At 43.4% G+C, this 16358-nt stretch overlaps 1 protein-coding gene across 13 annotated transcripts in view; it reads right to left on the bottom strand.

Annotated features, from left to right (window-relative positions):
- Positions 1–16118, bottom strand: part of mul1a (mitochondrial E3 ubiquitin protein ligase 1a) — a 61996-nt gene extending 45878 nt beyond the window's left edge. Inside the window, exons 1-3 of one of the 13 annotated variants that reach the window (XM_063045547.1) lie at positions 15539–15657; positions 9025–9063; positions 6715–6866 (exon numbers count right to left, since the gene is read on the bottom strand). In XM_063045547.1, coding sequence (XP_062901617.1) covers positions 6715–6831 — 117 coding nt within the window. In that variant the 5' untranslated portion in view covers positions 6832–6866; positions 9025–9063; positions 15539–15657. Of the gene's footprint in view, positions 1–6714; positions 6867–9024; positions 9064–15301; positions 15476–15538; positions 15681–15702; positions 15830–15997 lie in introns of those variants that run through there. The other 12 variants (XM_063045552.1, XM_063045556.1, XM_063045551.1 and 9 more) reach the window with 12 other exon arrangements.
- Between the last annotated feature and the right edge of the window lie 240 nt (positions 16119–16358).

The raw sequence follows: 16358 nt of genomic DNA, 5'->3' as shown, positions 1-16358 counted from the left end.
CATCTTCGCCGCATCTGCTCTCAGGATGAGGCTTTTCACTCCAGAACTTTCTTCAAAGAAAGGAGTTTCCTTCCTCCACGATCAACGTTGCCCTCACCCACATCTCTTCCATTTTGCGCACGTCTGCCTTCACATCCTCCCGCCACCCTACCAGGGATAGGGTTCCTCATCCTCACCTACCACCCCAACAGCCTCTGCGTCCAGCAGATTGCCATCTCCAACGGGATCTCTCCACCAAGCACATCTTTCCCTTACTTTCCACAGCGATTACTCCCTACACGACTCCCTTGTCCATTCATACCTCCCCACTCATCTCTTTCCTGGCACTTATCCTTGCAAGTGAAACAAGTGCCATATTTGCCCCTACACCTCTTCCCTCACTATCATTCACGACCCCAGACAGTCCTACCAGGTGAGGCGACACTTCACCTGTGAGTCTGTTGGGGTCATCTATTGCATCCGGTGCTCCCGGTGAGGCCTCCTGTATATCAGTGAGACTTGATATAGATTGGGAGACCAATCTATCCAAAAAAGCAGAGTCTCTCTATGACCACCCACTTCAATTCTACTTCCCATTCCGCTATGTCAGTCCATGACCTGCTCTACTGCCATGATGAGGCCACACTCAGGGTGGAGGAGCAACACGTTATATTCTGTACAGGTAGCTTCTGACCTGGTGGCAAGCACATCAATTTCCCCAACTTCTGGTAATTGCACCCCCCACCTTCAGCATTCCCATTCGCGTTTTCCTCTCTCCCCTCATCTCCTTACCTGCCCATCACCTCCCTCTGGTGCTCCTCCCCCTCCCCTTTCTTCCATGGCTTTCTACCCTCTATCAGATTCCACCTTCTTCAGCACTTTATCTCTTTCACCTATCAGCTTCCCAGCTCTTTACTTCATCCCTCCTCCTCGCCCAGTTTCATCTATCACCTACCACCTTGTACTTATTCCCCCTCTCCCAACTTCTTGCTCTAACTTCTCATCTTTTATTCCAGTCCTGATGAAGGGTCTCAGCCTGAAAAGTAGACTGTTTACTCTTTTCCATAGATGGTACCTGGCCTGCTGAGTTCCTCCAACACTTTATGTGTGTGGCCTTCTCTTTTTTTAATCTGGTCTCTCACTCTCTTTGTAGAAAAAAAAAATTGCCAACATTATAACTGCTTTTCTCTCTGCCTTTAAAAGTCCCTCTTTGTTTTCCTCCTATGTTTCACCAATTCCTTTTTTTAAAGAACAGTCTTATTTTGTAAAATGTTTACAACATTAGAACTCCTTTAAAAAAAAACACTAAATCTAATGGAGGTCAGGGTAGACTACCTAAACACTCCAGCTAAGTGAGTGGATTATTCAGCCTCTATAGTCACTTACCGTAAGCTATTAGGCTATGGAGTGTGGTGGGACTAGTAAACAACCTGATCTGGTGTAGGTTCCTGGAAGTGTCAGAACGGATGGAGATTCTTAAACAGGTGTGTCCACCTCAGGTAAGTGGTCCTCATCATAAGGATCAGGCCACTCTATTTCTATCTTTATCTTTCGTACACTTTGAAGACGCACAAGTGCACACCTGTACACCTGTTCCACCTGATTTCTCCTAGTGATGTTCTGATCACAATGGATTGTGGTGCATGCTGTTGGACTATCGTTCTCTTGGTCGACTGGTCTGAAACCCAAACAGCTTCACCGCCCCTGAGCGGCGACAAACATTTTGCTCTGTGTCTGAGATCACGCTGTGTTGTCTCAAAATTCCTCACTTTGTAACCACTCACAAGAGGAGCAGAGCGATAAGCTAGCAGTGTTTTGTAGCGGTCTTTTGCCTTCAGTAGGGGACACGCAAGTTTGCACTGCTCTTTCCACTTCTCCATTTGCCTGTGGGCACTGTGGACAGCTTGTCTGGTGTTTGAACTCTCAGTCCCAAGCAAAGGCTTTGAATTCTGAGCAGCTGAATTGTGGACCATTGTCTGACACAAGTGTCTCTGGTATTCCATGGTGAGTGAATACAGCTTTCAGGTGCTGTATAACGGTTGTTAAGGATGTAGAGGACAGCTTGGACACCTCAACATTCCATGAGTAGTAATCCAGAAAAAGAAGATATTTCTGTCTTTCCAGCTTGAAAATGTCTGTGCCTGCAATTTGCCATGGAAAGTCTGGGAATTCTGTGGGACAGAGGGGTTCAGCATGATTATTTTTTGTGCAGTTTTCTGCATGCTTCACATTGCTTTATATAACTTCCCAGCCGTGTGCTCAGACCAGGCCACCATATGGACTGCCTCGTTCTTATTTTTTTGATGACTGGATGTCCTTGGTGGACTTGACTGGTGATTTTGACATGCACAGAAGCAGGAATGATGAGTCTGGAGCCCTTCAGTAATAAACTATCAAGAATGGTGAGTGTGGCTCTTTCAAGTCAGTAAGGTCTGAGTTCATGAGCTCCTTTTGGAACAGCTGGCCATCCATGTTCACAGTACTGCATAACCTTGCTGCAGATTTGGTTGGTTTTCAACTCAGAATGAATTTTGTCCAGTTTACTCTCTGATGCAAGAAAGCTTTCATGTATCTGAGTTAAGTAGATGTTAGTATCTTCCATGAGGGTGGAGTCAACTTCCATCCACTCAATTTTGCATGGTATCCTTGACAGAGTGTCCAGGGTTGTGAAAGAATTGCCCAGGACATGTTTAATGTCATAACAGTATTGCATTAGCCTCATTCTGAATCTTTGCAGACGTGGAGGAAATTCATCCAAGTGTTTTGAACTGAGGAGGCTGACAAGGGGCTTGTGGTCTGTTTCAAGCCAGAATTTAGTGCATATCAAGTAGCAGCGGAGGCGTTCATAAACCTACACGAGAGCCAGCATCTCCTTTTCAATTTGGGCATAATATTGTTTAGCAGGGGTCAGTGCTCTTGATGTATATGCCGCCTGTTTCCATACACCACTAGGTCTTTCATGAGTACTCCCTGGTAGGCCAAAGGAAGACGCATCTGCTGAGACCTTGGTTGCTTTGTTTGTATCACAGAATGCCAGTGATGGCAGAGATAAGCTCTGCTTTAAGTGATGAGAATGACTTCTCCTGTGGTGTGTCCCAAGTCAAATATTTCTCTGAGAGAGGAGTGGCTTTGCTTTCTCTGCCTGATCTGAAATTAACTTTCACAACTGGTTTTACCATGCCAAGGAAACTGTGAATCTCCGACACATTCATAGGTTGTTCCATGTTCTGAATTCCTGCCAGTATGTATCTAGTTGCACTCCCTCTGAGGACAGTTGGTGGCCTAAGAACTTCACCTCCAACTTTGCAAATTTGCATTTCCTTTTGTTCAGGGTGATCCCAGCCTGTTTCAGCTTTTGTAATGTTCCTCACTTGAGCCTCCGAAGATGAATATATTGTCCATGTGGCTAGACTTCTCCTTCCAGCCCCTCCAAAATTTTGGTTCATTCTCATCTGAAAGAGTTCAGGGGCTGATGAGTCTCTTGAAGGCATTGCATCGAAATGGTGTGATAAAGGTCATGAACTTCCTTGACTCAGGTGCTAAACAGACCTGTCAGAACCCCAAGTTTGCATGCAGTTCAGTGAAGAGCTTTGCTCCAGTCAGTATACCTAATGCATGCTCAGAATAAACTTCTCCCTCCTCACTGCATTATTCAGTTTGGTTAGATCAACAGAAATCCTCACTCTGCCATCTGGCTTGGGAACAGGAACAATGCCCACACACCAGTCAGTAGGTCCATTCACTCTAGTTATGATATCAAATGCCTCCATTCTCTCAAGTTCAGCTTTGACATTGTTCATCAATGGGACTGGTATACCCATTACTGTGGTCAGAGAGTAGGGCTTCACTCCTGGCCTCGGATGGATAAGGTGCTCTTCTTTCAGTACCCCAAAGCCTGTGAACAATGGCGGGTACTTCTCCTGCCATTGAACATTGTTTAGTGAACTCAACTTTGCAATGAGGCTCAGTTTCTCAATGGCATATCGTCCCAGTACTGGTGAGAAGAGATTCTGAACGACATAGAAATCCTCTTTTAACTGTTCCACATTTTTATGCAAGGAAGTAGTGAACAATCATTTCATACTGAGCTTATATTTCCCTGGCCCTATGAGGACTTCCTTTGTTTAGCTTAGCGCAATGCCTGTTTTCTTTGCCAGTTTTGTGAACAGACATCTGGGGGCAGCCTTTTTGAATGTCACGGCCTCATTTTGCAACTGAACTGCAGTACACCAGCCTTGTCTACTTGAATCTAGAGCCCCAAGGAAGGCTCTCTCTGTCTGAATCATTGTCTTCTTCGCTTTCCTGAAGAACAGTTTTTAAGTAACACCGGCTTCTATAACAGCCAGCTCTATTGAAATGGTGGCAATTCATTGCTTTTGATAGACAGAGCTCTTTGATGTTGAATGGAGCCCTGCCACATCTCCTGCAGGTAAACTTTTTACCTGCTCTTTGTTTAACTCGTCTGTTTTGTTTGAGCTCAGCCCTACTGTCCCTTCTTTCTGTAGTCTTTCTGACCCCTCATATATCTCATTTTGCTTCCCTGTGAATTGGTCTTTGAATTTGTCCTGCACTGTTTTGTACTCCCAGTGGTAATATTTAAATTAACATTAAACCAAATCAATACTTCACACAGACAATGCAGAACATAGAACATAGTACTGGCCCATCAGCCTTCCATGTTGTGCTGATAAATATAAACCTATTTCATGAATCTAACATTTTCCTCCTACACAGCCCATAATCTTCCATTTTTCTTACATCCATGTACTTATATGAGTCTTTTAAGTGCATCTGTCAATCCTAATCCAACCATTATTTCATCTGCTTTATCTTCCATGTAGTATATCAGTGTACTTATTTGATGTTCTTCTGAAGCCTGAGTGAGATTGCATGCAACCTTAAATTTCTCAAAAGTGTCTGAGTCATCTCTTAAACTCCCCTGATTTAGAGAAATCGAGTGCCTCTGGGGTCTTTATTAGGTCTATAGATGCAGGTACAGCAGGTATTTACTCCATCTTCCTGTTGGTTTGTTTATTGATTATTTTATTTATTTGAACTACAAAAGTCTTCTTTTCTCACCCCGAGAGTTTGACTGACTTCTCTGTTGTGTCTGTGTCTCCGTGGACTTCCCCCAGGCTAGCTGCCCACAGATTATGACAATGTATCCACTTTTGGTGTTGCCTAGCAACAATGGCCAGTTCTCGGCTCATGCTCATGGTGCATACATTTAGCAACTAGCATAAGCAGCATAATTGATAAGTCTCTGGCTATTCTTCACAGATTCATGTGAACAAGAACAGTCTCACTGTAATTTTTTCTTGTTGGGGATCTCACTTGGTCTGTAGCACCAAATCATCCACTTCTGATACCATGTTGTGTTTGATTTTGAGGGAGAGTGCAGAGCACATGAATACGCCAGCCTTGCAGGGTATTCAACGAAACTTTATTGATAATCCAGCTTGTGAACTCCTCCCATGTGGGGGTGGCTAACTAAGTGACATAGGAAGAACACTACACTTCTAACCCATAGCCGAGCTGTAATAGCGTCATGCTAACCACTGAAGTTCGCAGTACAATCCTGGTATCCTTTGTCAGGAATTCCGAAGTCCTTCCCATGAAATATATGGGCTTCCTCTGGGTACTCTGGTTTCCTCCCACAGCCCAAAGGCATAGGTTAGTCGGTTATTGTAAATTGTCCAGTGATTAGATTAGGGTTATATTGGGAGTTGCTGGCAGTGCAGCACTAAGGGCCAGAAGGGCCTATTCTGCGTTGTATCTCTGAGTAAAAATAAATAAACTAGAGCATCTTGCCTTTTCCATTTACCCAATATACCAAAGCTTCATATATTTTAAAAATTGTAACAATCTTGGTTAGGTATTTGAGATACAATATTCAGTTACTTAGAAGTAAACAAAAATGCCTTGCAAAGGAACCCTCAGGAAATTAAGGTTCAATATTAGGTATCATTTTCATAAGCCCAGTCTTCCACAAGCACAATGTACCCATGACAGCTCTGGTCATCATCTCTGTTTCCAAGAGTCAAATATTTTCAGCACTTAACAGGCCACGCAATGTTCAAAGCAAATTTATCAAAGTGCATATATGTCACCATATACAGTCCTGAGACTCATTTCCTTCCGAACATTAACAGTAACTACAAAGAAACACAATAGAATTAATTAACACTGCACACAAGATGGACAAACAACCAACGTGCAAAAACACAGCAAACTGTGCGAATACAAAAAAAGTAAAAAATAATAATAAATAAATAAATAATAAGTATCAAAATCATGAAATGAAGAGTCCTTGAAAGTGAGTCCATAGGTTGTGGGAACATCTCAGTGTTGGGGTGAGTGAAGTTATACCCTCTCGTCCAAAAGCCTCATGGTTGAAGGGTAATAAGTGTTCCTGAACCTGGTTGTGTCGACCTTGACGTTCCTGTTTCTCCTTCCTGATGGCAGCAGCGAGAAAGCGAGAAGAGGGGATGGCCTGGATGGTGGGGTCCTTGATGATGGATCCTGCTTTCCTGCGAAAGCACTTCATGTTGATGTGCTCAAAGTGCAAAAAATGGACTGCAGTTCAAGTGGTGTACTTAAGAGTTATCCAGGAAAATGTTTTTAGTCACATTTGTTTTGCAACGAGTTCTGACTTCTTGAATGCAAATTAATTAACAGTGCATTATAATGAGAATGGAGAAGCTGAGGAAATAATGGGAATAAAATGCATCTTACCTTCAGCACTTTCACTGTTGTTCTTTTCCTTCTGTACAAGTAGTAAAACAGCCCAGAAAATGCAAAGCTTGACCCCAAGCAGATTAGCTCGATGGATGACACCGGAATCCTGTCCATGTTGTAGCTTGCAGCTATGGTGAGGCAACGTCTAACTTCAAAAACACAGAAAAGAGAGGGCTTAAGCAAACTGAAAAGCAGTTTTTGTTTTGTTCTTCTGATGGCAGGGCTGCACGTGTTGATCAGCTCTGGTTCCCCAAGATATATGGCACTGGCTGTATTCATCATACTGTTGCTGGCATAATGGTGAGGGGGAACAAATTCTACATTAATGAAACAAAAATAACAATTAAAAAGTGATTATGTCCTAATCTGGATGCGCTCACAGCATCCTGGGGTCAGGAGATGTAGCAAGAGGAGCTGTAATTTGCCCCATAGCTTGTACATATACTATACTCAGTGGTGGATGTCTAACAGCAAAGGTTCAAAAAAGGAAACTGAATGATGTTGTTCCCCTGCAGGGAAAGCAGTGCAAGTGCACCTTTTAATACAGCAATTAATTCTAAAATATTAACAGGATTAAATTTCAAAGACATTTTAAACACTGAAGCAAAGGTTAAAAATTGTACTAAAGAGGAAGAGAGGATTATTTATAAGCAACTTGCTTAGGGTCTAGGTGAAAGTATTCAAAAATCAGATCTCCAAACCAAAATTGGACATGTTACTAAGATATAGCAGATGTTACCAAGAGGGATAAAGGAGCATAATGGAATTTGAAAACAATTTTAAAAACAAGCTAGTAGCAGAATTGGGAGATAATTTAGATCAGTGGGAACAGGGCTGGTCACACGTTCAGCTTCAGCACTCCTGTTCTATTTCCTCTCTGTTGCTCTAGTTTTCCTTCCTTGCATCATAAAACTTGCTTTACCTCTAACTTTAGTAGTGTAGCAGTTAGCTTAATTGCTTTACAGTGCTAGTGGTCACCAATCAAGATTCAATTTCCGCCACTGTCTGTAAGCAGTTTGTAGGTTCTTCCTGAGATTGTGTGGATTTCCTCCAGGTGCTCTGGTTTCCTCTCACATTCCAAAGACATACGGTTAGGATCACTACGTTGTGGGCACACTATGTCAGCACCAGCAGTATGGTGACTCTTGCAGACTGCCCAGCACAATCCTCACTGATTTGACACAAAACTACAAACTTGCACTGTATGTTTCTATATACATGTGACAAATCTTTTATCTTTAAGTACTTCCAGCATTTAGTTTCATTTCAAAATTTCAAAACCTTACTTTGAGTAATGAAAGGACAGTGGAAATTAGTACACAGACTGAGTTTTGGAAAGAGCTCAAATTTACAGAGAGAACACTTGATTAGTTAAATCTGGTGATGGTAAAGACGTTGATCACAGTTTCATCAGAAGAGCAGGAGTGTGGAAATAAGATGATACAAAGGTATCAAATAAGATGATACTGTGAACCTGGAAGGATGCAAACTACCAAAAGGATATGAAATGGAAGTGGAATACAAGTTGGAATAGTGCAAATTACAAAAATTATATCGTTTGGAAAATTTTCCAGAGGGTCTTATAGATGAGCTGGATGCAAACCATATTGCTTTATCTTAAACAAAAGCTAGAATAGAGGAAGAGGTAGCTGGCAAGGGAGTTTATAGCATCTGATGAGAGAGAGAGTGGTGGGTGGTAGTAGAGGCAGATTCATTAGGAGCATTTAAGACCAGCACATGGATGGAAGAAAAATGGAGGGTTATACAGGAGAAAAGGGTTAGAGTCATCTTAGATCAGTTAAAAGGTTGGCACAATTCTGTGAGCTGAAGAGCCTGTACTGTGCTGTAATGTTCCATGTTCTGTGGATCAGCAGGCAGTAGATAACAAGAAGGTTGATAACAAATCCTTGGAATTCTATGATAATGATGCAGGAATGGACAGAGAAGGTACTGACATCAATTCTCTAGCTGAAGTTTGGAAGGAATAGAAACACAGAAATACAATGCCCACTAGATCAGTAACATCTAACTTTTCCCTGTTCTGAAGAAAGGTTATTGACCTGAAATGGTAACTCCTTTTCTGCAGTTGTAGCCTCGCTTTCTTAATAGTCCTCCTGTTTTCCAATTATACTCAGAACTCTGCGGCAAGTTTAATAAACAATTGGAAAAGTTTGCAAGTTACATACGCCAATGCGAAGCCCACAATAATGTCTTTTTAGCTCAACACGTTTTTATCCTTTTCATAAAGTATCTGTTGCTCATCTGAAATTACTGCATCAACTACCCATAATAGCAAGAGTCACTTACCTATGACTTTGAAAATAAATTTCCACCAAGTACTGTGGGCTGTGAACACAAAAGGTAGTAAAATTCATGCTGCATCACAGGTCTCACCAGAGGCTTGCAGCCATGTACTGCAGGGCCAGGTCAATGATGAGCCCGTAACAATTCCTTTATCACATAGCTCACCCTTTCAAAATTAAAAAATAACAAAATATACCATAATTAAGAAAGAGGTATTTTTTCAATTATGTGTGGAGAAATTGGGGCTGTACTCCTGGGAGCAGAGACAGTAAAGTGAGGACTTGACAGAGGCTGAAATAGTTACAAACCATTGGGATCTCTTCTGGAGAAGGTACGACCTGTACAAAAGGCACAGGCTACACTTGAACCCTGGGGGGGGGGGCAATATCCTTGTATGGAGGGTTGTTTGGGAGGCTTTAAACTAACTTGGCAGGGGCATGGGAACCAGATTGATAAGGCTGACGATGGGGTAGTCGGTATACAAACAGGGGCAGTGTGTAGTGAAACTGATAGCAAGGAAAGGCTGATGAAAGTCCAAAACTGCAGACAATGGGATGAGTTGCAATGTAAAGGGGGGACAAAATCGAAAATTTAAACACAGGACTGAAGGCATGCAGTATAAAGAATAAGGTAGATGAGCTTGTAATATGGTTACGGACTGGCATGTATGATGTCGTGGGCATCACTGAATCATGGCTGAAAAAAGATTAAAGCTCATCACTTGACATTCAAGGTGACACATGGTATCAAAAGGCCAAAGAAGTAGTATTCTAAAAGCAGGATGACACAACTGTGGCAGACAAGTCAAAGCCAACATAAAAGCCAGAGAGGGTACATAATGGAGCAAAAATTAGTGGTGAGCTAGAGGATTGGGAAGCTTTTAAAAACAGAAGGTAACTAAATAAGTCACAAAGGAAAAGATGGAATATGAAGGTAAGTTAGCCAAAATATTAAAGAGGATACCAGGAATTTCTTCAGATATATAAAGTGTAAAAAAGAGGTGAGAGTAGATATTGGACCGCTGGGAAATGAAGCTGGAGAGGCAGGAAATGGGAGGATGAACTGACCAAGTATTTTGCATCAGTCTTCACCGTCAAAGACAATGGAAGACACCAGAAGTTCGGGTGTGTCTGGGGGTTCAAGTGAGTGAAGTTGCCATTACTACGGAGAAAATGCTTGGGTAACTTGAAGGCCTGAAGTTAGAATCACCTAGACTAGATGGTCTATATTCCAGGGTTCTGAAAGAGATGGAAGCATTAGCTATGATTTTTCAAGAATCAATAGATTCTGGAATGGTTCTGGAGGACTGGAAAATTGCACGTCACTCCACTCTTCAAGAAGGGAGAGAGGCAGAAGAAAGGAAACTACAGGCCAGTTAGTCTGATCTCAGTGGTTGGAAAGTTGTTGGAGTTGATTGTTAAGAATGTGGTTTTGGGGTACTTGGAGGCATATGTTAAAATAGGCCAAAGTCAGCATTGTTTACTTCAGGAAAAATCTTGCCTGACAAATCTGATGGTATTCTTTGAAGAAATAACAGGCAGGACAAAGGAGAATTGGTGGATGTTTTCAGAAGGCCTTTGACAAGGTGCCACGTGATGCTGCTGAACAAGTTAAGAGTCGATGGTGTTACAAGAAAGATAGTAACATGGACAGCTTATTGGCTAATTGGCAGGAGGCAAACAGTAGGAATAAAGGGAGCCTTTTCTGTTTGGCTGCCAGTGCCTAGAGGTGTACAAACAGGTATCTGTGTAGAGACTCCCTGCGCCCCCCCCCGCCCGCTTTCCACAGGGATTGCTCCCTACGCGACTCCCTTGTCCATTTGCTCCCCCCATCCCTCCCCACTGATCTCCCTCCTGGCACTTATCCTTGTAAGCAGAACAAGTGCTACACATGCCCTTACACTTCCTCCCTTACCACTATACAGGGCCCCAGACAGTCCTTCCAGGTGAGGTAACACTTCACCTGTGAGTCGGCTGGGGTGATATACTGCGTCCGGTGCTCCCGATGTGGCCTTCTATATATTGGCGAGACCCGACGCAGACTGGGAGATCGTTTTGCTGAACACTTACGCTCTGTCCGCCAAAGAAAGCAGGATCTCCCAGTGGCCACACATTTCAATTCCACATCCCATTCCCATTCTGATATGTCTATCCATGGCCTCCTCTACTGTAAAGATGAAGCCACACTCAGGTTGGAGGAACAACACCTTATATTCCGTCTGGGTAGCCTCCAACCTGATGGCATGAACGTTGACTTCTCTAACTTCCGTTAATGCCCCACCTCCCTCTCGTACCCCATCCATTATTTATTTATATACACACATTCTTTCTCTCTCTCTCTCCTTTTTCTCCCTCTGTCCCTCTGACTATACCCCTTGCCCATCCTCAGGGTTTCCCCCCTCCCCCTTTTCCTACTCCCTGGGCCTCCTGTCCCATGATCCTCTCATATCCCTTTTGCCAATCAACTGTCCAGCTCTTGGCTTCATCCCTCCCCCTCCTGTCTTCTCCTATCATTTTGGATCTCCCCCTCCCATTTTCAAATCTTTTACTAGCTCTTCCTTCAGTTAGTCCTGACGAAGGGATGTAGCTAGTAGAGTGGTTGGGGGAGAACCAGTGGATGTGGTATATTTGGATTTTCAAAAGGCTTTTGACAAGGTCCCATACAGGAGATTAGTGTGCAAACTTAAAGCACACAGTACTAGGGGTAAGGTATTGATGTGGATAGAGAGTTGGTTGGCAGACAGGAAGCAAAGAGTGGGAATAAATGGGACCTTTTCAGAATGGCAGGCGGTGACTAGTGGGGTACCGCAAGGCTCAGTGCTGGGACCCCAGTTGTTTACAATATATATTAATGACTTAGACAAGGGAATTAAATGTAGCATCTCCAAGTTTGCGGATGACATGAAGCTGGGTGGCAGTGTTAGCTGTGAGGAGGATGCTAAGAGGATGCAGGGTGACTTGGATAGGCTAGGTGAGTGGGCAAATTCATGGCAGATGCAATTTAATGTGGATAAATGTAAGGCTATCCACTTTGGTGGCAAAAACAGGAAAACAGATTATTATCTGAATAATGGCCGATTAGGAAAAGGGGAGGTGCAACAAGACCTGGGTGTCATTGTACACCAGTCATTGAAAGGGGGCATGCAGGTACAGCAGGCAGTGAAAAAGGCGAATGGCATGCTGGCATTCATAGCAAGAGGATTTGAGTACAGGAGCAGGGAGGTACTACTGCAGTTGTACAAGGTCTTGGTGACACCACACCTGGAGTATTGTGTGCAGTTTTGGTCCCCTAATCTGAGGAAAGACATTCTTGTCATAGAGGGAGTACAAAGAAGGTTCACCAGATTGATTCCTGGGATGGCAGGACTTTCATGTGATGAAAGACTGGATCGACTAGGCTTATACTCGCTGGAATTTAGAAGATTGAGGGGGGATCTTATTGAAACTTATAAAATGCTAAAGGGATTGGACAGGCTAGATGTAGGAAGATTGTTCCCGATGTTGGGGAAGTCCAGAACAAGGGGTCACAGTTTGAGGATAAAGGGGAAACCTTTTAGGACCGAGATGAGGAAAAACTTCTTCACACAGAGAGTGGTGAATCTGTGGAATTCTCTGCCACAGGAAACAGTTGAGGCCAGTTCATTGGCTATATTTAAGAGGGAGTTAGATATGGCCCTTGTGGCTAAAGGGATCAGGGGGTATGGAGGGAAGGCTGGTACAGGGTTCTGAGTTAGATGATCAGCCATGATCAGACTGAATGGCGGTACAGGCTCGAAGGGCCAAATGGCCTACTCCTGCACCTATTTTCCATGTTGTTTGAGAGGTTTTAAACTAATTTGGCAGGGACATGGGAACCAGATTGATAAGGCTGATGATGGGGCAGTTGGTATACAAACAGGGGCAGTGTGTAGTGAAACTGACAGCAAGGAAAGGCTGAAAGTCCAAAATTGCAGACAATGAGTTGCAATGTAAAGGGGGGACAAAATTGAAAAGGGTAATAAATACAGGACTGAAAGTGTTAAGATTTGAATGCATGCAATATAGAGAATAAAGAATAAGGTAGAATAAGGTACGGTTACGGACTGGCATGTATGATGTCGTGGGCATCACTGAATCATGGCTGAAAAAAGATTAAAGCTCATCACTTGACATTCAAGGTGACACATGGTATCAAAAGGCCAAAGAAGTAGTATTCTAAAAGCAGGATGACACAACTGTGGCAGACAAGTCAAAGCCAACATAAAAGCCACAGAGGGTACATAATGGAGCAAAAATTAGTGGGGAGCTAGAGGACTGGGAAGCTTTCAAAAACGGAAGGTAACTAAAAAAAGTCACAAAGAAGGTAAAGATGGAATATGAAGGTAAGCTAGCCAATAATATTAAAGAGGATACCAAAAGTTTCTTCAGATATATAAACCACTGGGAAATGAAGCTGGAGAGGCAGGAAATGGGAGGATGAACTGAATAAGTATTTTGCATCAGTCTTCACTGTCAAAGACAATGGTAGGACGCCAGAAGTTCTGGTGTGTCTGGGGGCAGAAGTGAGTGAAGTTGCCATTACTACGGAGAAAATGCTTGGGTAACTTGAAGGCCTGAAGTTAGATAAATCATCTGGACCAGATGGTCTATATTCCAGGGCTGTGAAAGAGGTGAGGGCATTAGTTATGATCTTTCAAGAATCAATAGATTCTGGAATGGTTCTGGAGGACTGGAAAATTGCACATGTCACTCCACTCTTTGAGAAGGTACAGAGGCAGAAGAAAGGAAACTACAGGCCAGTTAGTCTGACCTCAGTGGTTGGAAAGTTGTTGGAGTTGATTGTTAAGAATGTGGTTTTGGGGTACTTGGAGGCATATGATAAAATAGGCCAAAGTCAGCATTGTTTACTTCAGGAAAAATCGTGCCTGACAAATCTGTTGGAATTCTTTGAAGAAATAACGATCAAGACAAAGGAAAATCGGTGGATGTTTTCATAAGGCCTTTGACAAGTTGCTTAGCAAGTTATGAGCCCATGGTGCTACAGGAAAGATAATAACATTGACAAAGTATTGGCTAATTGGCAGGAGGCAAAGAGTGGGAATAAAGGGAGCCTTTTCTATTTGGCTGCCAGTGCCTAGTGGTGTACAAACAGGGGTCTGTGTAGAGACTGCTTCTTTTTGCATTATATGTCTCAGATCTGGATGACAGAATTGATGGCTTTGTGGACAAGTTTGTGGTTGATTCAAAGATAGGTGGAGGGGCAGGTAGTGATAAGGAAGGAGAGGGACTACAGAAGGACTTACACAGAAATGGAGAATTGGTAAGGAACTGGCAGATGGAATACAGTGCTGGTTAGTATATGGTCATGCACTTTGGTAGAAGAAATAGAAGCATAGTATATTTTCTAAGTGGAGAGAGATTCAAAAATCTGAGGTGCAAAGGGACTTTGGAATCCTCGTGCAGGATTCCCCAAAAGTTAATTTGCAGGATGAGACAGTGGTGAGGAAGACAAATGCAATAACAGTATTTGTTTTGCAAGGACTAGAATATAAAAGGATGTAATGTTGAGGCTTTATAAGGCTTCACCTGGAGTATTGTGAGCAGATTAGGGCCCCTTTTCTAAAAATGGATGTGCTGACATTAAAGAGGGATCAGGAAAATGACTCCAGGATTGAAAGGCTTATTATATGAGGGGCTTTTGATGCCTCCAGGCCTCTACTCACTGGAATTCATAAGAATGAGGAGGAAATTTCATTGAGACCTATCAAATATTGAAAGGCCTTGAGAGAATGGATTTGGAAAGGATCTTTTCTATGATGGGGAAGTGTAGGACCAGTGGACATAGCCTCAGAATGGAGGGAATTCTGTTTAGAACAGAGAAGAGGAGGAATTTCTTTAGCCGAAGAATGGTGAATCTTGCATTCTTTGCCACAGGCGACTGTGGAGGCCAAGTCATTTGATACATTTAAGGCAGAGGCTAATAGATTGTTGATTAATCAGGGCATGAAGAGATACGCGGAGAAGGCAGGTGACTGTGGCTGAGAAGAAAATGGATCAGCCATGATGAAATGACTGAGCAGACTCGTGGGTTAAATGGCCTAATTCTGCTCCTATATCATATGGTTTGATCAAATCTGAAATGAGCAGCAAAAGCAAAGGAAACATTTCTGCTTACACATAATTATTATGACAGCCAAAAATGTCGTGGGTGTAGAGTTCACGCCAAGCTCAAAAAAGTGTTAATTAAACAAGAGGACGATAGTAAAACAAGAATAGGATACATTGAAACACTTCTACGATACCGTCAGTGACGTAGATAATCGAAACAACATTCTCCTTAGTAAATTATGGAATGGAGCATCAAAAAGTATACCAGCTTTACATCAGTAAGCCCTCTCATGCTGCAAGCCATCCCTCTGTAGAACTTAGCTATTCGCAGTCATCCCTCATCCCTTCTTCCTCTTGCAACCACCATGCAACCGTCCACTCCGCCTCACCCGACAACTTCCTAGGTTCCAAGCAGGAATATCACAGTTTACCCTTAGAGCCTTTGCAGCCTCTATAACGCCTTGTGTCACGAACTTCGGCCCTTGAACAAGGACAAACCCCAAGGCCCTTCACACAAACATCGCCTCCTGACCCCAAGGCGGCCTCGAGCTCTTCCTGTACCCAAAGGTCAGGTTGCCAAGGTAACGCCGCACACCTCAATTCTATTCTTCATCTGTGGGAAAGCTGATCATTCTTTCTCCTGCAACACTTTCTTCTCTCTGATGAGCAAACGGCGAATCCCAGCAGCAGGACATGCTACCAGTTCGTACACGCAAAGTTTATCCATCACAATTGCAGCAATCCGCCGCTAAGACAGCGACCATGCTGCGGAATTCTGGGACCTGTAGTTCATAGAACCACATGGCCTCGTAGTGACGTTACAATGCATGTGGCATTCTGGGATTTGAAGTCCCTTTGAAACTGCGCCCCCCCCCCCCCCCCCCTCTTACCTTTCCTCGCTCACCACTATTCAGGGCCCTAGACAGTCATTCCAGGTGTGGAGACACTTCACCTGTGAGTCGGCTGGGGTGATATATTGTATCCGGGACTATTGCATCAGGTGCCCGTGCAAGGCTTCATGGTCATGGTGGTCCTTGGGGTAAACGCAAGTGTCCCGTATTTGACTGCTACTTTTGTCCCTTATTTGGGAGTGAGAAAGTTGGCAGCCCGAGTGCGACCCAACACAGACTGGGAGACTGTTTCGCTGAATATCTATGCTCTGTCTGCCAGAGAAATCAGGATCTCCCAGTGGCCACACGTTTTCCATCTACGTCCCGTTCCCGTTCTGATATGACTATCCATGGCCTCCTC

This window comes from Mobula hypostoma, chromosome 4, assembly GCF_963921235.1.
Source record: "Mobula hypostoma chromosome 4, sMobHyp1.1, whole genome shotgun sequence".
Taxonomy (NCBI): Eukaryota; Metazoa; Chordata; class Chondrichthyes; order Myliobatiformes; family Myliobatidae; genus Mobula; species Mobula hypostoma.
The sequence above is the reverse complement of the archived record's forward strand: the minus strand, read 5'-3'. Positions and strand labels throughout refer to the sequence as shown.